Source organism: Lonchura striata, chromosome 36, assembly GCF_050655825.1.
Source record: "Lonchura striata isolate lonStrDom1 chromosome 36, ASM5065582v1, whole genome shotgun sequence".
NCBI classification, from domain to species: Eukaryota; Metazoa; Chordata; class Aves; order Passeriformes; family Estrildidae; genus Lonchura; species Lonchura striata.
The window spans coordinates 2,337,501-2,362,500 of NC_140738.1; the positions used below are offsets into that span (position 1 = coordinate 2,337,501).

At 51.5% G+C, this 25,000-nt stretch overlaps 1 protein-coding gene across 1 annotated transcript in view; it reads right to left on the minus strand.

The window, feature by feature from the left end:
- Window positions 1-25,000, minus strand: part of LOC146764021 (uncharacterized) — a 286,790-nt gene that overhangs the window by 26,754 nt on the left and 235,036 nt on the right. Inside the window, exon 3 of the mRNA XM_085565394.1 lies at window positions 10,352-10,919. Within this exon, the coding sequence (XP_085421520.1) occupies window positions 10,352-10,919 (568 nt within the window). The remainder of the gene's footprint in view (window positions 1-10,351; window positions 10,920-25,000) is intronic.

Consider the following 25,000-nt stretch of genomic DNA (forward strand, 5'->3'; position numbering starts at 1 on the left):
TGTGGCTGCACATGGGCACCTGTTCATGGATAAAGGACAGGGACAAGTCAGGAGAGGCTGCTTGGAGCCAAACCTGGGCCATTCTCTGCAGCCTGTCCTGCTGGGACTCACCCACCCTTGTTCCTGCTCTGGGAAAACCTTCACCCAGGTCCCTGCCTGAGCTCCAGTTTTGCTGGCTGAGTGTGCCAGGAGCAGCAAGGGCTGTATGTGGGGGCTCTGGAGAAGCCATCCCTGCTCTGCTGCCCTGGGTTTGTAGCCATGGGGCAGAGGAACAAGGCTTGATATTCAGGATCTGTCAGGGGAATCGCTCCTACTGCAGAAAGGCTTGGTACCATCTGTATTCACACTCCTAAGAGAAATTGATGGCAGGGGTTGGATTTAGGAATTGATTTCCTACCCACACACGATTCCTGTCTCTTTGAGGTCAGAAATCCCCAGCATTCCTGCTGCACTCAGAGTTTGCCACTGAGAGATGTGAGAGGCAAAGGATTCCCTGTGGCTGAAGGAAGGTGAGGGGCTGGATGGGCTTGTTCCCCCAGCACTGCTCTGCTCAGCCCCCTCTGCTTCCCTGAGCATCTCCTTGGGCCTGGACATCCCCTCCTGAGAGGTGCCTTGTCCCTGTTACAGAGTGCTCACAGAGCCCATCCCACCCTGTGTGCCCTCGGCCCGGCCCTACAGAAACCTGCCTGTGCGCAGGGCCCTGGCTGGGGCAGGCTCTGTGTGCAGCTGGGCAAGGGCAGCTCAGGAGAGCCCTGCTGGGCCCTGCAGAGGTGATGCTGCTGCTGCCCAGGGCTGAGGAGTGGCTGAAGGCCCTTTGGGAGGCTCCCAGCAGAGACACTGACCACCCAAAGTCACAGTTCTGGAGTCTCTGTAAATGTTCAAACATTCCTTTGATGATCCTGTGTATCCCTTTCAACTCAGAATGTTCTGTCATTCTGGGATTTCAATTCCTGTTCTGCTTCTCTCAACCCCCTTTTGTCTATAATTGAAGGAGAAAAAAAGACCTTGCAACAGTATTAGAACAGTAAAGTAAAAACCAGACCTTTATTGGAAGCTTCCAGGTGTCCCAGTGGGGATGAGGCACACCCAGCCCCTGATTTCAACAATTTGTTAATGTTGATTATTTAGGATATTTAACAGGAACATCCAATGGGAGATTCAGTACCCAGTTACACAACCCTGGCTCAACCCACTGGAATAAGTCCAGGGCCTTCTTTGTACCAGTTTTTCTTATCACTGCTCACATTCAAAACCCAAAATACTCTTCTTGTGGGTTCTTTCTCTGATAAAAAGATTATATAGCACTTTAAAAATGTATTTAGACAGGTTATAGTTCTAAAATCCAAGAGAAGGTAAGGAAACATACTAGAGTTAATTAAGGATCATAAATACATTAAATATATAATAGTAGTTAAAAAGAGTTATTTAAGAGTTTAATAGAGTTAATTAAGGATTATAATTTTAAAACTACGTAACAGTAATTTACAGAACTATGAATATATGAAAAATATATAAAAGCAAAAATATTTTTATCATCATCACAACTTCATCATCTTTCTCCAAGCAGAAAATTGAAAATACTCTCAGGAAAGCTCCTGACCTTTACAGCAAACCCAGGCTTACCTTCTTTGGGAAGTGCCCTCTGGAGCTGGTCTGGAGCTGGAGCAGTCCTGCCCCAGCCAGCCCCTCTCAGCAGCAGCACCTGCCCTGCTCAGGGTGGCTCCTTCCCCCCACAGCTCCTGGCCAGCGCTGGGAGCAGCTCCAGGGCCGGCTGAGAGCTGTCCCTGGCAGGCAGCAGAGTCCCTGGCCCAGCACAGCGCCCTGGGCTGCAGGACCCTGCTCTGCAGGACAGCCCTGGGCACCCCTGGCTGCTCTGCACAGGAGATGAGCAGAGAATGCACTCACAGGGGCTGTGGGCATTGGCATGTTCCAGCTTTAGGAGATCTCTCCAGGAGCTGCAGCTGCATTGTCCTGCAGACAGAGGTTCCTGTGCCAAGGGCTGGCAGTGATTCTGCCCCAGGCACTTCTCAGCCCCTTCCCAGCCCTGACTGATTGAAGCTCTCTGTGCCTCTGTGCTGTGCCCAGGCTGGCTGCAGGCAGTGCCCCAGCCCTGCTGGGCTGGGAGTAGAGCTGCTCAGCAAGAGAAATGTGCTTTTGAAGCTCTGCTTGCTTACCAGGATCACCCTCTGTGCCAGGAGCCCAGCCCAGCTCAGCAGCACAGACACAGCACAAGGACTTTAATGACCCTCTGGGGCTTTGTGCTCAGGCCCTGAGCATCAGGCCCTGAGAGGGAGCTGCAGAAACCTCTCCAGAACTCCAAGTCAGAATCCAGCTCCAAAGTTCCTTGGACTTTTAATGGGTCCCACTGAGGGACACGACTGAGAAAGTGTCCCCAGGCCCCAGGCAGAGCAGAGAACTGGAGGCACTGATGCCAGGTGGGGACAAAGAGAAGCCAAGTCTTGGTGCCCTGGGGCACAGCAGGCTCTGTGCCACCAAGGGCTGTGAGGAGACACCTTGTCCTGAGGCCCTGGGGCCTCCTGGCACAGCCCCAGCCAGGCTGGGCACTGTCAGCCCCTGGTCCTGCCCTCAGCATCCCCCCCTAGCCCACATCCCAGGGCCTCAAGGATCTGCTGGAAGGAGTCTCTGGGGAGCCTTGGTCAGGAATGGCCCTGGGGGCTCCTTCATGCTCCCAGGGACTGCAGGTTTTTCAAAGGACTTTGGCTTTTGCTTTTGTCTTGCAGTCTCTGAGATCTTTCTGCAATCCTGGCCTCCAATATTCTGCTGTAATTAGTCCCTGGAGAGGCTTTGTCAGGAACAACACTCAGTGGGGCCCATTAATGCTTCAAGGTGCTTCATTTATTTTAAGGTACTTGGTGTTTGCCTTTTGATACAGACTGTGAGAGGTTTCTGCAATCATGGCCCTAATTAGCTGCTTTAATGAGTCCCTTGAGAGCTTTGTACTTACACTCAGTGGGGCTCATGAATACTTTGATATTCTTAACTTTTGTGAGGTACTTTGGATTTTCCTTTCCACATTGAGAGTTCTTTGTGCCTTTTTCCATCTCTGAGAGGTTTTTGTGCCGTCCTGGCCTCCAGTTCTCTCCTCCAAGGACTCCATGAAGAGCCTGTGGTATAGACGGACCTTTGTGGGTCCCATTAATGCTTTAGACTCCAACCACTTTGGGGTTTTCCTCTGACTTTGACTCCAGGAAAGGTTTGTGCAATCTCCTCTCAGGCCCTGAGGTTCCAGGTCTCAGCTCCAAATGCACCACAGGGCTCATCAGGATCAAGTGTGTCCTGACAAACCATGGCTCTGCCTTGATTTCCCTCTGCTCTCTTGCAGTTTGTCAGGAAGTTTTCTGTAGTGGTTTTGGTTCACCATTTTGAGATTTCTCGGCCAATGCTTCAATGAGTGTGGTGGGTTCAGTGTTGGCTAATTACCAGTGCACTCACTAGAATATACTTACTCATTTCCTGCTGTGAAATAGGATTAGGAGAAAGGCAAAGTAGTTACAGAATTTTAAAAGGGTATAAATAAAATTGTATTAACAATAACTAAAGAACGAGTAATAAGAATCAGAACGAAACTTTCAGAACACTTCCTCTCTCCATACAACCTGACAATGTAAAGAGAAAAAACCTAGAATTTTCAGTCACTTTGCCACCTCTAAAATATTTTTTCTTCAGTTCACTTAGGGAGAGAAGTTCCTCTTGTTAATGTTTTGGAGACTTCTCTACAAGAAAAGAGTTATCTCATGGCTTTTCCTTTCCAGAAATAGCAGCTGCCTGGAGAAATCTGCAATCGTGAACTCCCTCCCATCTTTTCCCACCTTTTCCCACAGCTGTGCTTATGGGCCAGGCCAAGTTATGGGATATTAGTTTAAAAATGAGCTTTTTAAGAGCAAAGGTTCTCTTCATCTATTTCTGAAATCATCTTCATCTCTGGGAACAGAGGTCTTCCTCTCTCCCGAAGGGCACAGGGTCTCATCACTCTTCTTCCTTTCTCTGTTCAAATTTCTCATGGGATCACAGCTACTGCAACATTTGCTTACTTTAGCATGGAGATCTTTGCTGAAACAAGTCATCTCCCCATACTTTTCAATGCCTTATAGGGAAAAAGAGAGTCTGATGTATCAATGACATCCTTCTCCACAGCTTTTCCAGAGGATTCCAGCCCCAAGATGAAGGCATCTCCTCATCCCTCCCACCTCAGACTCAACTTCCCCTTCCCTGCCCTCGGTGTGTCCATGCTGCTCCTCTGTGTGCCTGCTCTGTGTCCTTTTCTCTCACGGGAGGGAGGATGGCAGCACTGGCAGAGTCAATATCTCCCGGGGCTGCAGATGGTTCCGTGAGCCCGGCCGGGCTCGGTGCTTGCGGCCGGAGCTGTTTTGCCATGGAGGTTTCTGCAGCGGCTGCGCTGGGGCTGTGTCAGGCTGGGCCGCGCTGGGGCAGGGCCAGGATCTCAGCAGCCAGGCCAGAGCCCAGCAGCAGCACGGCCGGGGCCGATGGCTTCTCCTGCCCTGCCCGCCGGCTGCGGGCGAAGCCCAAGGGCGGCAGAGCCTTGGCCGAGCCGGCCCGGCCCGGGGCTGCTCCTGGGGCCCGGCGGATCCTGGCCGGGCCCGGGCTGGCGGCGGGGCAGGGCTCGGCAGGGCCAGATGTCAGCACCCGCAGCCACGGCCCGGCCTCGGCCCCGCGGCCTCCCCTGCCCTGCCCGGCAGCCGATGGCGCCTGGCGGCTCCCTGGGAAGGGGCCCGGCCCCACGGCAGGAGCCGCCCGGCCCCACGGCCGAGACGGGGCTGGGCCGGCCTCGGCACCTCTGTGGGGCCAGAAGGGAGAGAGACCCAGCCAGGCTTTCTCATCTGTAACTTGTGTCTGCACAGAGGCGTCTGCAGCTTCCTTAGTGCTTTAACAGATTGTCAGCTCTCAAAGCTAATTACTGATTGGTTTTTGTCAGACACAGAGGAAACTGCTAGCAGCTTCTCCCAGGACATCCCTTCCATGATGCAAAACCACCATGGCAGCACAGAGCACAGAGCTCCTTTGTCCATATGCAGTGGCTATGTGCCCAAGAGCTCAGAACCCCTCCTTGGGAGATCTCTGGGCCCTCTCCAAGGTGTTTTCAAATGAAAACATTCAGATCAGAGTCTAAGAAAATCACCAGATGACAGGGCCATCATGACCTGTCTGTCCTGGCTACTTTTGTGTAGGAGCATCCTTGGATACACGGAAATTGGGAGGCCAAATTCTAATTTTGGCCATGGTCCCTGGACATGAAGGCCGGTTCTTTACCACAGGAATGAAGGAACAGTGTGCCAATGTTTCCTGGGGGAATGAGAGGTGACCACCAGAGGACAAGGACAGCCAGAGCTTGCAGGCTTCCAGGAGGCCCTGAGGTGTCACAATGCCCCCTTGGTGACATGAGGCCCTGAAGGGTAGGAATGGTCTCCATGGTTCCATCAGGCCCCACAGAGTCATAATGGTCTCTGGGTCCATGATGCCCCGCGGTGTCACCATGGCCCCTTGGTTCCATGGGCTCCAGTGGTGCCACAATGATCCCCTTGGTTCCATGAGGTGCCCACAGTGTCACAGTGATCTCCATGGGAAGGGAAGAACCGAGCCCCAGTGTGGCAGGGGCAGCCACCAGAGGCCAATGGGAGCCAAACTTGATGGTACTGGCAGATTTTGTCTGGGAGCAACCCTTGGATATAGGGAATTTTATAGGTGGAATCCCAATTTTAGACATGGACACTTGGAGGAGGATGGTTCTTTCCATAGGAAGGAAAGCATGGAACACCAGCGTTAGAGGGGCAGATGAAAGGCGGCCACCAGGGGCCAAGGGCAACCAGACCTCTCTTTCCTGGTAGCTTTTGTCTGAAAGCAACCCTTGGATATAGGGAATTTGGGAGTTGGAAGCCCAATTCCCGCAATTTCTGCATAGATAAGGACGGTTCTTTTCCATAGGGAGGAAAGCACTCTTGTGTTCCGCCACAGCAAAGGGCACAACAACTGCCCCAGGCCCCAGAGTCTCAGACCTCAGGCAGACACCAATGACCAACAGGGAAAGGAAGGCAACAGGACAGGTCTTGCTTTAGAAAACTGAGGATTCTTCATTTTCCCAGGGACATACACAAGAAACGAGGTGGTAGGGTCAAGACTTTTATATTACAGGGTAGGGGTGGAGTTTAGGATCAAGGTCCAATATTAAGAGGAGCAGGAGACTGCAAAGTGGTGGATTGAGGAGGACAATCAATGGAAAAAACTACAGTGGGGACATTGCAGCACAATTTAAGCCAATAAGGGTACAGAAAAATAAGAACATTCTGGGGCCATTCCTCATTTGATCAGATAGGGTAGAGTGTCTTTTCCCAGGCTTTCAAGGGCACACCCCACAGCGTGGAGGGGTGGAATCTTCTTTAAGTCACACTCTCGCCGGATGCTGTGTCTGGGTAAAATTCCCACCTCATTGGGCAGGGGCACTCTACACCTTTGGTGCCATTATTTCTTTCTCCGGCTGTTTTATGCAATGAAATAAAACTCCAGCATCTGTGGAACCACCCTTCAATCCTTCCCAGGCTACTCCTGTTCTGTCCTCAGTCTGCACACAACTGAGCCCAGAGCCTGCAGCCTCTACCTGCTCGTTATGTGATGAAGCCTTCAAACCCCATCTTGGGAGATATTTGGGTCCTCCCCAAGGTCTGTGAAAATGGAAAAATAGTTATCAAAGTTATTTTCTCCCAAGTCTAGCAGTGACAGAACAATGGTAAATATCTCTAAACTGAATGAGAGTGGATTTAAATTTGTTAGAAGGAGGAAATATTTACAGTGATGAGAGTGGCACAAAATGGCAAATGTTTTTCCAGAGAAGTGGATTTCCCATCCCAGGAATGCTCAAAAATCAGGGAGTGTGTGCAACCTGACCCAGTGAAATCCCCTCCCCTCCCCAAGGATGGAATTCCTGTTGTGTGGGTTCTTGGATGTGCTGGGTGCCCTCACAACAGTTCTGGCCAAAATGTCTGCTGAGGGCAGCCAGGCTGCTGCAGGGCAGTGACCTCACAGCCATCACCATGGCAGCCCTGTCCCCTGGGCCTGGCTCTCCCCTTTCCTCTGCCCCTGCCTTGTCTCTGCTGGAATGAAGAGTTTTGTCATTAATATCTTGTCCCCAAGGTGCTGGGCCAATGGCTTCCCAGTCAGGCTCCTGGAGCAGAAGTGGCTTTTCAGAGCCCAGCCAGAAATGAGCCCTGAGGCAGCAGCTCTGCAGTGCTGGCCACCAGGCCGGGTGCCAAGGGAGGCTTCTGGCCATGCCCTGCAAGCAGCTGCTGCTGCCAAGGTGCCTTTGGTGCCTCGGGCTGTCCCTGGCACAGCTCCCAGCACGGCACTCTGCCCTTGTGCCCGAGGCCTTCCCTGTGCTGGGGCTGGCCTGGGGCTGTTCCTGCAGCGGGACCTGCCCTGCTCCTGGCACAGGAAAGGCAGTTCCTGCTGGAGCAGGAGGATCTGCCTGCAATGGGCTCAAACAACTCCAGCAAGGCCCTGCTGACTTCAAAATTGCTTCCTAGAGCAGAATATCCTATAATTGTTATAGATTCTGGACTGTGGAGTAAATAACTCTGGTTAAAAGCTTACTGTCTAGTCATGATCTGATTGTATTTATATAAATATATCTGGTATTCCATCATTAATCCTGTGGGACCAATTGCATTGACAGATTGTTCAATTCTACCTGTCCAATCGTTTATACATAAATCTTTGACAAATTCTGGGGCCGGGATTGGATCCAGTCACTCTCAGTCTCCTCTCTTAAAAGGAATTTTAGAAGTCTGGGGGCTCTGCAGGGCTTTTAGAACCCATGGTGGCTGCTGTGTGTCTCCATCTCATGACTCAGCAGGAGTTTCTCCAATAATGAAATAAAGCTTTTGCCTGAAGCTCCCACTCTGCACATGACAGGAGTGTGTGTGACATCCTGGCTCTTTGGCAGCCTGGGGACTCCTGGGATGTCACTGTGGAGCCCCCGTGAGTGCCTGTGACAGATAGGTGCCTTTGCAGCCCAAGGTGCCCTGGGATGTCACCATGGAATGGCTGTGACTGCCTCTGACCACACGGCTCTTTGCCATCCCCAGAAACCCTTGGGAGGTCTCCATGGAGCCCCTGTCTCTGTGTGTGACATTCCTGCTCTTGAACAGCCTGGAGACTCTTGGAAAGTCCCCATGGAACCCCTCTGAGATCCTGTGACAAATCTCATGCTAAGGAGGCAACCATCACCAGGAAACCCTGTTGCTATGGTCAGTTTCCATGGCAACCATCTCCAGGAAACATTTTTCTATGGTCAGTTTCCATGGCAACCATCCCCAGCCCCTGTTGCTATGGTCAATTTCCATGGCAACCATCCCCAGCCCCTGTTGCTATGGTCAGTTCCCATGGCAACCATCCCCAGCCCCTGTTGCTATGGTCAGTCCCTGGGCAGCTCCATGGAGACCCCATGCCAGGGGTGGTTGCCATGGACACCAGCTCAGGCCTGGAGCCAGAATCTGTTTCCATGGCAACCATTGGCACTCCCATCCGCAGGGTCATGGATCCAGAACCACAGAATTGGCTGAGCTGGGAGGGACCCATCAGGATCCTCGAGTCCAACTGCTGGCCCTGCACAGGACACCCCAACACTGCCAGCCTGGGCCTGGCAGCACTGTCCAAACGCTGCTGGAGCTCAGAGAGCCCTGGAGCTGTGACCCTTCCCTGGGGAGCCTGGGCAGTGCCCCAGCAGCCTCTGGGCAAAAACCTTTTCCTGAGATCCAACCTCAGCCTGCCCCGACTCAGCTGCAGCTGCTCCCTCCACTCCTGTCCCTGGGCACCAGAGTGAAGAGGTTCCCTCAGCCCCAGCCAGGGACCCGCTCCCAAGGCTGCTGCCATGGCCACCAGGGCTGGCATCAGCTGGGATGCTTGGTTTCCACAGGCCGGGGTTCAGGAATGGCATTTCTCAATTTCCTGCTCCCACTCAAACCCCGCAGGCACTCATTGCCCTCCCACCTTCCATTGAAGGAAAAAAGGGAAAGATCTCAGGCTGGGATAAGAACAATTTACTGGGAACAGCAACAAGATAAGGAACAAACAGAAACAGAAAAAATATTAACAACAGAAGGGATAAGAAAAACCAGTTACAGGGAAAACTACATCACCATCAATTGTATCTTCCTGGCCACATGTTTCCTCCTGCATGGAAAGGACACCCTTCTCCTCAGGTAAAGACAGAGAGAGAGTCCCTTTCCTGCCCCGGTAATGACCTGAGGTGGGAGTGAATGTAGTGACAGGGCCATGGCCAGACCCTCATGTCCTTCAATCCCATATCAGGCTGTCCTGGGTTGTAAGATAAGCTTGTATTCCATTTCCCATCTGTTGAAGGCAAACCGGTTGGACAGGTTTTTGTTATCTCTCTCAGAGACAATGGTTTGCCCCGTAGAGGCAATGGTTTGTTTATACACTATTGACTGACTCACTGCCGGGCTGGTAAATGTAACACCGTGAGGGGTCCCACCCAGAGGGGGAAGCCAAGCACTCTAATATTGTTTAAAGGGGTAGCTTTTTGGGGAGAGGAGGCAGCTCTCTGGGCGGGACTCCGAGAGAAGCAGCTCGCTCTCTTTCTTCGCGGGATCTCGCAGCGAAGCAGCCGGCGCGCGCTGAGGCGACGGCAGCGGAGCTCAGAGGCAACCCCGGCGCAGAGGAGGACCGGCCCCACTGCCACCAGATCTTCAGAGGAAAACTATACCCTTCTAAAGATCACCACTGCAGCTGCAATTCATCAGCCACTGCAAGGGAAGCAATTGTCCCAGCAGAACTGCCACTGGCACCCTGAATCCCCAGGTTGTGGACTTTTTCACAGGTTTTGTTTGTACCGATTGCATTTGCCTTTTTTAAATTGTTGTCTAGTTTTCTCCTAGTAAAGAATTGTTACTCCCATTCCCACATCTTTGCCTGAGAGCCTTTTAATTTAAAGATCCTGGTAATTCAGAGGGAAGGGGGTTTGCCGTTCTCCATGGCACAGGAGGCTTTGCCCTCTTCCACAGATTCCTGTCTTGTCGAACCAAGACACAGGCCATTGGCAGGGGCAAGGAAAGGGACAGGTGTCTTCCCAGCATGGATCACAGGGAACATGGATCACCAGGGCTCTTCCCAACAGGGTCCTCCAATGGGCGATGAAACTGGATCAGTGCACAAAGCTCTTCCTGCATCTGGGGAATTTTCAGGGCTTCCCTTACCGGTGGCTCCGTTGGTGTTTGGTCAAGTGAGATCTCTGGGTGAAGCTCTTCCCACACTGGGGACACAAGTAGGGCCTCTCCCTGGTGTGGATGCACCAGTGCCTGACAAGGTGGCAGTTGCGCTTGAAGCCCTTGCCACAGTCAGGGCAGAGGAAGCGCCTCTCCTCGGAGTGAATCCGCTCATGCCGGAGGAGATGGGAGCTGCTCTGAAACCTCTTTCCACAAGTGGGGCACATGTAGGGCCTCTCCCCAGTGTGGATGCGCTGGTGTGTGACGAGGGTGGAGTTGTGTTTGAAGCCCTTCCTGCAGTCAGGGCAGCGGAAGGGCCTCTCATCCTTGTGAATCCGCTGATGTACAAGGAGATTGCAGCTATTGTGAAACCTCTTCTGACACTCAGGACACTCGTAGGGACTCTCCCCAGTGTGGATGCGTTGGTGGATGATGAGGTCGGAGCTCCGTCTGAAGCCCTTCCGACACTCCCCACACTTGTAGGGCCTCACCCCAGTGTGGATGTGTAAGTGGCTGACAAGGTGGGAGTTGCAGCTGAAGCCCTTCCCACACTCTCCACACTCGTAGGGCCATTCCCCAGTGTGGATCATCTGGTGTCGTTTCAGATTGTTGCTTCGCCTGAAGCTCTTCCCACACTCCAAGCACTTGTAGGGCTTCTCCCCATCAGGAAGCTTCTCAGGGACCACCAGCTCTGAGCTCTGGCTGAAGCTCTGCCCACCTTCCTGGACCAGGGTGGGTCTTTGCTCCTCAGAGCATCCTGGACTGGGCTTGCAGCCCCTCCTCCAGTGGGATCTCCAGGGATTTTCCTCCCTGTTGAATTCCTGCGCTGTGGAGTTGCTCAAAACGGCCTCTTCCATGAGGTTCTGCTGCAGGGATTTGTCCTTCCTGGTCTCCATCCTCAGCTCCTGATCTGGGGGAGGAAGGACAAGGAGAGGATGGGATTTGCCTCCATGCCACAGGGAAGGGCAAGGAGATCCCCCCAGAGTATCTCCAGCAGGAGGGCACCGGCAGCGGGGCTGTCCTGCAGCTGGGGGCCAGGCTGGGCTGGGAGATGGAGCAGGAGAGAGGGGGAAAGGGGCACTAACTTCCTCCTCACCTGCCTCGGTGTCCCAGGGCATCTTCCTCTTCCTCGCAACCTTCTCCATCTGGGAAACGTTTGGGTATGGGAAATCCTGTTTTTGGAGGAAAACAAGGAATGAGTACAGTGAGTTTTGTAGTGGTTTGAAGGCAAACCAGAGGGAGAGTCTAAGCCAGAATGACAATTGAGTAAGAAAATTAAGATCAAGGCAATGATACAGAAACACTGGATTAATCTGACGGAGCCAGGATATAACCTGACAACCCGTTGGTCAGGGTGGTGGTAGCTGATGAAATGGTGGCTGCAGTCCGGCTGGAGTGATGAAAGTGATTCTGTCAAAGCAGTGATCCTGTAGAAGGGTCTGGTCTTTCTCTGAAGGTCCAGTGGTGGTTATGGAGCTCTTGTCCTCTGGGAATCCAGTAGGCAAGGTGATCGTGGTGTTGCAAGGGTGAGATTATATCCAGGTAGGAATGCTTGGTTCCTCCCCCTGGGTGGAGCATCCCACAATGGGATGATGTAATTTTATCAGTCCTGCAGTGACACTCAATGGCCCATTAAGAGAAGATGGCCCCTGGAGGGCGTTATCAGGGCTGAGCCATGGAAGAGATAAAGAACACTGCCCCACCTGTTGATAACAGTTTATGGAGATGGTGACTGAAAACACTTTTGGTTACATCTGACACTGTAACCTGAAACAGTGAGGCAATCCCTGCTCGGGGTTGGAGGTGAACACCACCCCCCTTACCCAAACTGGCTCAGGTGTAAAACCCCCACCCTGGGAAGGCCACGCACACAGTGGACAATGTCACACTTGCCCCGCCCCAGGGGAGATCTCTGTCCCTGTCACTCCCTTGCTCTCCCCCCTTTTTTCTTTCTTTCCATCTCTCTCTACCTCACATTTACTGGTCAATAAAATCCACTTTGGATTTGGTCTTGTGAGCACCTTAATTGGGGCAGGGACATCTCTCTAACAATTTTATTATCCAGATTGCAACATTATTTTGCACAGTGAGTTCAGGGCACTGTTGTCTGACCCCAAGTTCCTTTGACAACGGCATGGTTTCCTCCTCGCGGAGGTTCTGCCTCTTTCCGGAGGAACTCTTGGAAACTTGGATGCAGCTTCCTCTGAGCGACTTTTGGGAGACCTTATGAGGAAAGTGGAAGTTGTGGGTGGCCAGGGTAAAGAAAATATTTTGTTTTCCTTCTTTGAAAAGTCTGTTAAAATCTCTGGAGGAAAGGGACCAAATGATACCAGCAAGACTGACAAGGATCATTCACCCCAAGGTGAGAAACACAAGGCTACTAAAGTCCTACAAGAAGCCCAGCTCAAGTTTTTCCCAAATAACTTTTGAATTTACATGCTTGGGGGAAGAATCATTATTTTCTTCATCCCTGTCACCTTTGTGACAGCTACACAGACCGTTCCCTTCCTTTTAATAATCTGTATTGGGTCAAATTTCCATATTTCATTTTTTGGAACCTGCCAGCTGTGCAGAAACTGATGAAATTTGGAATTACCACGGAATTGCTTCTGTTGCTGGTCTATTAATGTTTGGGATTTGTTTGTGTTTCCATCAGAAGTGACTTGTGGGAAGAGCAAAACTTCCTCAAAGCATTTTATGTAGGGTTAAATTTGATTTCTTCTAAGTTTGTTTTGTCCAGTGTCCAGGCGATGCTCAAGGGGTCTCTGGTTTTGGTTTGGCCCTAATTTACTTCTGATTTGTCTTTATCTCTTAAAAACACCTGAAAAATGACTAAAAAGAGTATTGACCAGAGATGTCAGAAGTCCCACCATTTTAGAGGTATTTGAGGTGGAATTTACTGTTTGGGAACATATTCTGGAGGATTTGTGGGTTCTTGGGGGATATCTGGTAGTATTCTCCATATCTTTGCACTCCAAAAGCCAAGGTGGATTGGTCTGTCACCTCAAAGTGACTCAATCCCACCTCAAAATGGCTGGTTCCCACCTCAGTCCCATGCCAAAATTGCTCAATTCCTCAGCCTCCAGGATGAGATGGGGTTGGAAGGTGATCGGGAGAAGTGAGATCCAAATTTGAGGTTGTGGGTTCAGGATTGTGTGAGGCTGGGTGGGTGTGATTTATTTTGATAATAAGTAAAACTATCAGAATTATTGATTTCTGTCCCATTCATTTTCTGTCAGTTCTGATTTGATTTTCAGAGTGCCGCCTTCTCAGCTGAATTTTTTTGTGACCTCCTGTCCCAGACTGAAAAGCAAGATGTGTTCTATTTCCCATCTGTATGGCAGTTGTCCTGTGTTAAGTGGGCAGTTTTTCCTTATCTCTTCCACAATCAATCCTCCTTCAGGGGAGACATCTGCTGATAATGGGCTATTGTCACTGCATGACTGATAAGAACTGTAACATCCCATTGTGAGATACTCCACCCAGAGGGAGGAGACAAGCATTCCTACCTGCATCTGGTCTGGAGATTCTGGCCCACCAACACAGCTTTTTCTGGGCTGGATTTCTCAGAGGAACAGCTGCCTCTTCCTCTTCAGAGGAAGACACCTTTTCCTATAGGATCACTGCTCCAACAGAACCACACCGGACACTCCTGGAGGACTGCAGCCACAATTCCAATTGGATTGTGGCCAACACCCTGTCCAACAGGGTGTCAGGTTGTATTCTGGCTCTCTCAGTGTTGTTTTGGTTCACTGCATTGATCATATTTTCATTTTCTTCCCTAATAAAAAGCTGTTATTCCTGCTCCCATATTTTTACCTGAGAGCCCCCCTTAATTTCAAATTTATAGCAATTCAGAAAGAAAGAGTCTACATTTCTTCATTTTAGGGGAGGCTCCTGGTTTCTTTAGAAGACACCTGTGTTTCCAAACCAAAACACCTCCTTTCTCTCCTGCCTTCCTTTGCCTGCTCTGTTTCTCTCTCAGTGTCTCCCTTAAACCAGGGCAGCTCTCACCAAAGACCCTGCCCTGATTTCATTCCCAATCCATGAGCTACAACAACCATGGGGGAAGTTATGAATGCTGGCAGTGAAATGTCACTGTAGGATCTTGCTCCGCTCAGCTTTTGGCTCTTCCATAAGAGCTCTGCCTTCAAGGGCAGGAACATCTTTTCCTGGCTGGGAACTGGAATTCCAGCCCCTGAGAGCATGTGCCATGGATCCCAGAGGGACATTTCCGAGGCTCCCAGGGTGCTGCTCCTGCCGTGCCTCCCAAGGAGCTGTGCAGGGCAGGGGACAAGGTGCAGCAGCTGTGTTGGTGCTGCAGTGCCACAACAGCCCCTGGTTCCAGGAGTTTCTGCACTGCCATCAGCAGTTCCTGGGTTCCATGATGCCCTGCTGTGTCCCCATGGATATTTGGTGTTATGAAGTTCTTCAGTGTCACAATGGCCACCTCGCTCCATGAGCTTCCACAGTGTCCAAATGGCCTCCTTGGATGGGCAGTGTCACCATGGACCATTGGCTCCATGCAGCCCCGCTGGGTCACCATGGACTCCTTGGTTCCATGAGGTTCTGGGGGTGTCTCCATGGTCTCCTTGGATTCACAGTGTCACAATGGGCCACTGGATCCACGTGGCCCTGCTGTGTCACCGTGGCCTTTTGGTTCCATGGGACCCCAGGGTCACAACTGACTCCTTGCTTCCACGTCACCCCCTCAGTGCCAAAATGACCCCTTCGTTCCATGGGGGACACAGAAGATTTATAGAAACATTGAGCAAATCCGGCTTAACACTGCTGGGAATATCTGCCTGCATTCTAGAAAGAGGTTAAAGGTGAGGATGGCACCAGCAGCTTCCATCTGCAACAGAGGTCCAGGGAAAGGACAGGGACAGAGAATTCAGCTGGGAGACTCAGAGAATTCTGCTTCCAGAGATCATTTCTGGTAACACTGTCCCTTGTAGAAAGGTGACACCACTCCAGACAGCCTGTACTGAGCAGGTGGCTCCTGAGTGGGGTTTTGCGGTGGTGTGTCTTTAATTTGATTTTTGTTCAATATCTGTTTCCCCCCCCCCCCATCCCTAATCTCTGCCTCTCCCCAGTTGTCAGTCTTCCCTAGCTCTCCCCTAACCCCCTCATCTCCAAGTTGTCAATCCTCCCTTTCCCTGCCCCTTTCCCTGGAACCTTCCGTCATTCATCCTAGCCCCCTCCTCTGCTTCCAGAGCATTCCCTGTCTGTTTAGTGAGACTCAAAACCTTATTGCTTATTTTGTGTTATTTCATTTCCCTGCTCCCCCTGATAGGTTTGTGATATGTTAGTTCTGCCCTAAACTTCTCCCCTGCTGTTCCCTCATTGGTTGCTGTTCCCTCATTGGTTGCTGTTCCTACACCCATCTCCCTGAATTCTTGTATAAAACCTCTGCTCCCGCCCCTGAGGGGGTCTTGGGGCTCACTGAATAAAACCATCCTGTTCACCCCCAAGTCCCGTGTCGCCTCCATCTGTTCCCGCACCACCGACTGGGACTGCAGAGCTTCGCAGGGGGAGCGGCCGCCCGTTCTCTTCCCTCTCGCAGCCCAGCACGGCACCGCTCGGGGAATCGCAGCGAGGGGAGCGCATTGCCGCACTACAAAAGGGTTTGTTGTTCAGGAAACCTGCTCAGGCTTTTCCATTCTTTCCTTCCCACGAGGATAACTTCTCCTGGGCCTGTGTGCAGGCAGAGCCCTGAGGAGAGCAGGTGGGACACAGTTCAATGGGCTGGGACATGGAGCTGCAGAGCCCAGGGACAAGGTTCTGCTGCAGGGCAAAGGGATGTCAGTGCCAGGTGGGCAATGTCAGACATGGTGAGCCTGGGGGTGAGGAGCAGCTTGTCCAAACAAGGTCAGCCCTCAGGCTGCTCATTCTTCTACATGCCCAGACCTCCTAAGGAGAACTTCAGTGTCAAGATCACCTGGGGAATGCTTCTATCAGCTCTTCTCTGAACTGGGATATAAAAAATGCTCTGTTAAAATAAATAATTAATGTTTTATTAAATCTCTCTTCTTAAAGGATCTTTAAACTGACTCCAATCTGCTGTACAGGGCCTGAAAACTTGTAAAGAATTGCAGGAAGAGGAAGCCCGCCCCAACGAGGGTTTTGTGTACTTTAATGAGCCCTACAATGGATCTTCAGCTGAGTCCAGGAGACTCAGGCACTGAGAGAAGACTGAAAAATCTGCTCAAGGAGTCAGAAGCAAAAGTCCAAGTCCCTTGAAGCATCACTGGGCCCCACTGAGGGTAGGGACTGCCAAAGGCTACCAGGGACTGGGGAGAGCAGATCCTTGAGGCCAGGATTGCAGGGAGCCCAAGGCTCAGAGCAGGGAACTGCAATGCTGAGCAAGGCCTGGGCTGGCTGGGGGAAGCAGAAAGGCCAAGCCCTGAGCCCAGACAGGCACAGCAGGGCCTGTCCCTCACGGGTGGCTTGGGGCTGTTTGTGGGGCAGGGGGATGTGAGGGGCAGCAAGGACAAATGCCACAAACCTGTGTGACCCTGCAGATCCTCATGGAACCAAGGGGCCAGTGTGACACTGTGGGGCCTCATGGAAACAAGAGGCCATTGTGAGTCTGCAGGGCTGTAACACCCCAGAACACTTTGGGGCCACCAAAGGTTCCTTTACTTGATTTTGTTGCACAAGAGAAACACCAGCCAGATATTCTCATCATGGCCAGATGCAAAGAATATTTTGGTAGGACGGGACCCACAAGGATCATCAAGTTCAGCTCTTAAGTGAATGACCCAAACTGGGATTAAACCCACAACCTGGGCGATACCAGCACCATGCTCCAACCAACAGAGCTAAGAGGTCAAAATGACACAAATTTTTACTGGCAAAATATAGACAATCAAGGAGCTTGAGCAAAGGGTTTCATACAACATCCACTTCAACATAAAACTCTTATCATAGCATTAACTCCATTAACTTTGCCCACTTTACCTAAAAACCTTTAACCCTCAAGATGTTAAATTACCAAAAAATGATCGAGGTAAGCAGGATTAGAAGGAGAAGAAATAGAGAACAGCAGAAAGGCAGCTGATCTATAGAAAGACACACACACAGGCACCAACTACTCAGGTTCCAGAATCACCAACAGAGGAACCCCAGGAGAAGGCAGGATCCAGACCATGGGCTGGCCTCGTGCTCCGGCTTTTAACCCCCTGGGCCTCCATGGGCCCGCCCCTGGGGTGGGACTGCCAGGTGATTGCCCAATCAGAGTCAGGGTAGGCACCAGCTGCTGGTGTGTGATTGGTTGACAGCTCAGCCAATCAGCACCGCCCCTGCTGTGTGATTGACAGCTCTGCCAGGCCAGGCTGGGGGCGGGGCTCTGTCCCACCACAAACCAAGGCCTGACCCGGCCCCGGCCCCACATGGGCATTCCGAGCATCCCAAGGTGTCTCGGGACATGGATCTCATCCAGCCTCTGACAGCGACCACGGGGACACTGGGGAACCTCATGGAACCACGGGGCCATGGTGACACTGTGCTGCCTCATGGAATCAAGGAGACCATTGTGGAATTCAGAGACCACAAGAAACCAAGGGTCCATGGCGACCTTGTGCAGCCGCAGTGTCACAGAGGAGCCGTTGTGACACAGGGAGGGCACACGGAGTCGAGGGGACATAGTGACACATCAGGGCTCTGTGGAACCACGAAGCCATTGTGACATTGCAAGGCCTCATGGAAGCATGGGGCCATTGTGACACTGCAGAAGCAAGGGGAACATTGTGACACTCCAGGGCCTGATGGAACCAAGGAGACCATTGTGACACTGTGGGGTCCCACGGAACCAAGGGAACATGGAACGGGTCTGTCTGTCTGGGCCTCCTGGGGAGCACCTGACAGGTCTGGCTGACCTTGGCATGTCGAGGGCTGCTTCTCATCTGTCCCTGAAGCACTGGGGCTCTGGGCTTTCCTTCCTCTGGGAGAGAACTGTCCTGCTCTTCCAGGGACCCAGGGCCAAAACCAGGATTCCTTCTCCAAATTTTCTTATATTGCAAGGATTGTTTTTAGATGAAATCTGCCAGGAGAGACAGGTCTGGCTGCCTTGGCCACCTGGGGACCATCTCTCATCTGCCTTTGAAACTCTTGGACCATGTGCTTTTCTTTCTTATGGGAAGAAATCATCCATCTCAACTATGCACCCATGGATGAAATTTGGGATCTGCCTCCAGAATTTCCTATATCCAATGATAGCTCCCAGACAAAAGCTGCTAAGATAGGTCAGAGACATGTCTGGCTGGCCTTGGCTTCTGAGGGCTGGCACTCATGTGCCTCTGAAACACTGAGGCTCTGTGCTTTCCTTCCTCATGAAAAGAACTCTTCTTCCTGTCCATGTGCCCACAGCCAAAATTGAGATTTGCCCTCTAAAATGCCCTGTGTCCAAGGATAGCCCCTAGACGAAAGGTGCCAAGGTCTGGCTGGCTTGGCCTAAGGCGGGCCACCTCTCATCATCTTCCAGGACACTTGGACTTCACACTTCTTTTTCTTATAGGAAAAAATAATTCATCCTGTCTAGGTGCCCATGGCCAAAACTGGGATTCCACGTCCAAAACTCTGTACATCCAAGGATGCTCCCAAGTGAAAGCAGCCAGGACAGAAAGGTCTGGCTGCCCTTGGTCTCTTCTGAAACACACGGGCTGCCTCTCACCTGCTTTTGAAACACTGGAGCTCTGTGCTTTCCTTCCTATGGAAAAGAACCGTCCTTCTTATCTACACAGAAATGGCCGTACTTGCAGTTCCACTTCCCAAATTCCCTATATCCAAGAGTTGCTTCCAGACAAAAGCTACCAGAACAGAGAGGTCTGGCTGCCTTAGGGCTCTGGTGGCCACCTTTCATCTGCCCTTCAAACACCATTGTTCTGTACTTTTCTTCCCATGCAAAGAACAGCCCTTCTCCTCCAAGTGTTCATATATGAAATTGGGATTCCATGTCTAAAATTCCCTATATCCAAGGGTTCCTCCCAGACAAAATCTGCCAGTACTGACAAATCTAGCTGGCCTTGGCTTCTGCTGGCTGCCCCTGCCACACTGGGGCTCGGTTCTTCCCTTCCCATGGAGATCACTGTGACGCTGTGGCACCTCATGGAACCAAGGGGATCATTGTGGCACCACTGGAGCCCATGGAACCAAGGGGCCATGGTGACGCCGTGGGGCTTCATGGACCCAGAGACCATTATGACTCTGTGGGGCCTGATGGAACCATGGAGACCATTCTGACCCTTCAGGGCCTGGTGTCACCAAGGGGGCATTGTGACACTTCAGGTCCTCCTGGAAGCAAGGGACCATTGGGACACTGTGGGGCCCCATGGAAGCGAGGGAACATGGACCAGGTCTGACTGGCTTGGCCTGCCAGGGGCCACCTGACTTGTCTGGGTGATCTTGGGATGTCAAGGGCTGCCTCTCATCAGCTCCTGGAGCACTGGGGATCTGTGCATTTCTTGCTATGGAAAAGAATTCTCCATCTTTTCAGATGCCCATAGCCAATACTGACATTCTGCCTAAAACATGCCCTATATTCAAGAGCATCTCTCAGAATAAAATCTGGCAGCTCTGGCTGCCCTTGTCCTCTGGTGGTCAGGCCTCTTCTGCCCCTAAAACAGTGGGGCTCTGTTCCTTCATTCCTATGGAAAAGAACTGGTCTTCATGTTCAGGAACCATGGCCAAAATTAGAATTGGCCACCGAGCCCGGCCAGGGTCATGGAACCGTCTGCAGGCCCCGGGAGATATTGACTCTGCCAGTGCTGCCATCCTCCCTCCAGTGAGAGAAAAGGACACAGGGCAGGCACACAGAAGAGCAACATGAAGACACCAAGGTAACTGAAGTGGAAGGTGAGTTCCAGATAGGAGGGATGAGGGGATGCCTTGATCTTGGGGCTTAAATCCTCTGCTAAAGCTATGGAGAAGGATGTCATTGATACATCAGACTCTCCTTTTCTCTATAAGGCATTGAAAAGTATGGGGAGATGACTAGTTCAGCAAAGGCCTCCATGCTAAAGTAAGCAAATGTTGCAGTAGCTGTGATCCCATGAGAAGTTTGAACAGCCAAAGAGTAGAGTGATGAGACCCTGTGCCCTCAGCGTGAGAAGATCTCCGTTCCCAGAGATGATTTCAGAAAGAGATGAAGGGAACTTTTGCTCTTAAACAGCTGATCTTTAAACTAATACACCATAAATTGATATGGCCCCTAAACACAGCTGTGGGAAAACTGTGAAAAAATGGCATGGACATAATGATTGCAGATCTTTCCAGGTAGCTGTTATTCATGGAAATGAAAAGCCATAAGATAAATGGTTTCTTGTGGAGAAGTCTCCATAACATTAAGAAGAGGAACTTCTCTCCCTAAGTGAACTGAAGAAAGACTATCCTAGACGTGGTAAACTGACTGAAAATTTTAGGTTTTGACTCTTTAAATGGTCACTAAGGAAGAAGTGGTTGCATGAAGAGGAGGAGAACTGTTCTGAAAGTTTTGTTCTGATCTTTATTACTCTTTCTTTTAGTTATTGTTAACAAACTTTTCTTTATCCTCTTAAAATTTTAGTCCACTTTGCCTTTCTCCTAATCCGATCTTAGAGCAGGAAATTCATAAGTATATTCTAGTGAATGTACTGGTAATTAACCAGCACTGAACCAACCACACTAACTAATGCATTGACCGAGAAATCTCAAACTGGTGAACCAAAACATCTAAAGAAACTTCCTGATGAACTGCCCCAGACAAGAGAGAAATCAAGGCAGAGCCATGGTTTGTTAGGACTTGCTTGATCCTAAGGAACCCCGTGGTGTATTTGGAGCTGAGCCCTGGAACCTCAGGGCCTGAGAGGAGATTGCACAAACCTTTCCTGGAGTCAGAGGAAACACCCAAAGTGTCACAAGGCATTAATGGGACCCACTGAGGTCCATCCCTAACACAGGCTCCTCATGGACTCCTTGGAGGAGAGAATTGGAGGCCAGGATGGCACAAAAAACTCTCAGAGGCTCAGTGTGGAAAGGAGAATCCAAAGTACCTTAAAAACCTTGAGTATCTCAAAGTATTAATGAGCCCCCTGCGTGTCAGTATAATGCTCTCAAGGAACTCATTAAAGCAGATAATTGGAGGTCATGATTGCACAAACCTCTCACAGAGTCTGTATCAAAAGGGAATCACGAAATACCTTAAAATAACTGCAGTACCTTGAAGAATTAATGAGTCCCACTGAGTGTTGTTCCTGACAAAGCCTCTCCAGGGACTAATTACAGCAGAATATTGGAGGCCATAATTGCAGAAACCTCTTAGAGACTCCAAGGCAAAAGCAAAAGCCAAAGTCCTTTGAAAAACCTGCAGTCCCTGGAAGCATGAAGGAGCCCCCAGAGCCATTCCTGACCAAGACTCCCCAGGGACTCCTTCCGGCAGATCCTTGAGGCCACTGGGATGTGGGCTAGGGAGGGATGCTCAGGGCAGGACCAGGGGCTGACAGTGCCCAGCCTGGCTGGGGCTGTGCCAGGAGGCCCCAGGGCCTCAGGACAAGGTGTCTCCTCACAGCCCTTGGTGGCACAGAGCCTGCTGTGCCCCAGGGCACCAAGACTTGGCTCCTCTTTGTCCCCACCTGCCATCAGTGCCTCCAGTTCTCTGCTCTGCCTGGGGCCTGGGGACACTTTCTCAGTTGTGTCCCTCAGTGGGACCCATTAAAAGTCCAAGAAACTTTGGAGTTGGATTCTGACTTGGAGTTCTGGAGAGGTTTCTGCAGCTCCCTCCCAGGGCCTGATGTTCAGGGCCTGAGCACAAAGCCCCAGAGGGTCATTAAAGTCCTTGTGCTGTGTCTGTGCTGCTGAGCTGGGCCAGGCTCCTGGCACAGAGGGTGATGCTGGTAAGCAAGCAGAGCTTCAAAAGCACATTTCTCTTGCTGAGCAGCTCTTCTCCCAGCCCAGCAGGGCTGGGGCACTGCCTGCAGCCAGCCTGGGCACAGCACAGAGGCACAGAGAGCTTCAATCAGTCAGGGCTGGGAAGGGGCTGAGAAGTGCCTGGGGCAGAATCACTGCCAGCCCTTGGCACAGGAACCTCTGGCTGCAGGACAATGCAGCTGCAGCTCCTGGAGAGATCTCCTAAAGCTGGAACATGCCAATGCCCACAGACCCTGTGAGTGCATTCTCTGCCCATCTCCTGTGCAGAGCAGCCAGGGGTGCCCAGGGCTGTCCTGCAGAGCAGGGTCCTGCAGCCCAGGGCGCTGTGCTGGGCCAGGGACTCTGCTGCCTGCCAGGGACAGCTCTCAGCCGGCCCTGGAGCTGCTCCCAGCGCTGGCCAGGAGCTGTGGGGGGAAGGAGCCACCCTGAGCAGGGCAGGTGCTGCTGCTGAGAGGGGCTGGCTGGGGCAGGGCTGCTCCCAGCTCCAGACCAGCCTGGGCACAGCTCCGGGGGACACTTCCCAAAGAAGGTAAGCCTAGGATTGCTGTAAAGGTCAGGAGCTTTCCTGAGAGTGTTTTCAATTTTCTGCTTGGAGAAAGATGATGAAGTTGTGATGATGGTAAAAATATTTTTGCTTTTTATATATTTTTCATATATTCATAGTTCTGTAAATTACAGTTACATAGTTTTAAAATTATAATCCTTAACTAACTCTATTAAACTCTTAAATAACTATTTTTAACTACTATTTTATATTTAATGTATTTATGATCCTTAATTAACTCCCGTATGTTTCCTTACATTCTCTTAGATTTTAGAACTATAACCTGTCTAAATACATTTTTAAAGTGCTATGTAATCTTTTTATCAGAGAAAGAACCCACAAGAAGAGTATTTTGGGTTTTGAATGTGAGCAGTGACAAGAAAAACTGGGACAAAGAAGGCCCTGGACTTATTCCAGTGGGTTGAGCCAGGGGTGTGTAACTGGGTACTGAATCTCCCATTGGATGTTCCTGTCAAATATCCTAAATAATCAACATTAACAAATTGTTGAAAACAGGGGCTGGGTGTGCCTCATCCCCACTGGGACACCTGGAAGCTTCCAATAAAGGTCTGGTTTTAACTTCACTGTTCTAACACTGTTGCAAGGGTTGTTTTTTTCCTCTTGATTATAGACAACAGGGGGATGAGAGAAGCAGAACAGGAATTGTAATCCCAGAATCACAGAACATTCTGAGTTGAAAGGGACACACAGGATCATCAAAGGAATGTTTGAACATTTACAGACACTCCAGAACTGTGACTTTGGGTGGTCAGTGTCTCTGCTGGGAGCCTCCCAAAGGGCCTTCAGCCACTCCTCAGCCCTGGGCAGCAGCAGCATCACCTCTGCAGGGCCCAGCAGGGCTCTCCTGAGCTGCCCTTGCCCAGCTGCACACAGAGCCTGCCCCAGCCAGGGCCCTGCACACAGGCAGGTTTCTGTAGGGCCGGGCCGAGGGCACACAGGGTGGGATGGGCTCTGTGAGCGCTGGCAGGGACAAGGCACCTCTCAGGAGGGGATGTCCAGGCCCAGGGAGATGCTCAGGGAAGCAGAGGGGGCTGAGCAGAGCAGTGCTGGGGGAACAAGCCCATCCAGCCCCTCACCTTCCCTCAGCCACAGGGAATCCTTTGCCTCTCACATCTCTCAGTGGCAAACTCTGAGTGCAGCAGGAATTCTGGGGATTTCTGACCTCAAAGAGACAGGAATTGTGTGTGAGTAGGAAATCAATTCCTAAATCCAACCCCTGCCATCAATTTCTCTTAGAAGTGTAAGTGCAGATGGTACCAAGACTTGCTGCAGTAGGAGTGATTCCCCTGACAAATCCTGAATATCCAGCCTTGTCCCTCTGCCACAGGGCCACAAACCCAGGGCAGCAGGGCAGGGATGGCTCCTCCAGAGCCCCCACATACAGACCTCGCTGCTCCTGGCACACTCAGCCAGCACAACTGGAGCTCAGGCAGGGACCTGGGTGAAGGTTTTCCCAGAGCAGGAACAAGGGTGGGTGAGTCCCAGCAGGACAGGCTGCAGGGAATGGCCCAGGTTTGGCTCCAAGCAGCCTCTCCTGACTGGTCCCTGTCCTTTCTCCATGAACAGGTGCCCATGTGCAGCCACAGCAGATGTCCAACAGCAGCTCCATCAGCCACTTCCTCCTGCTGGCACTGGCAGACACGCGGCAGCTGCAGCTCCTGCACTTCTGCCTCTTCCTGGGCATCTCCCTGGCTGCCCTCCTGGGCAACGGCCTCATCATCAGCGCCGTAGCCTGCGGCCACCACCTGCACACGCCCATGTTCTTCTTCCTGCTCAACCTGGCCCTCAGCGACCTGGGCTCCATCTGCACCACTGTCCCCAAAGCCATGCACAATTCCCTCTGGGACACCAGAAACATCTCTTACACAGGATGTGCTGCTCAGTTTTCTTTTTTCCTTTTCTGTGCTGCAACAGAACATTTCCTGCTGACCATCATGTGCTACGACCGCTACGTGTCCATCTGCAAACCCCTGCACTACGGGACCCTCCTGGGCAGCAGAGCTTGTGCCCACATGGCAGCAGCTGCCTGGGCCAGTGCCTTTCTCAATGCTCTGCGGCACACAGCCAATACATTTTCCATGACCCTGTGCCATGGCAATGCTCTGGGCCAATTCTTCGGTGATATCCCACAGATCCTCAAGCTCTCCTGCTCCAATTCCCACCTCAGGGAACTTGGGCTTCTTGTGGTTACTAGCAGTTTATCATTTTGTTGTTTTGTGTTCATTGTTTTCTCCTATGTACAGATCGTCAGGGCTGTGCTGAGGATCCCTTCTGAGCA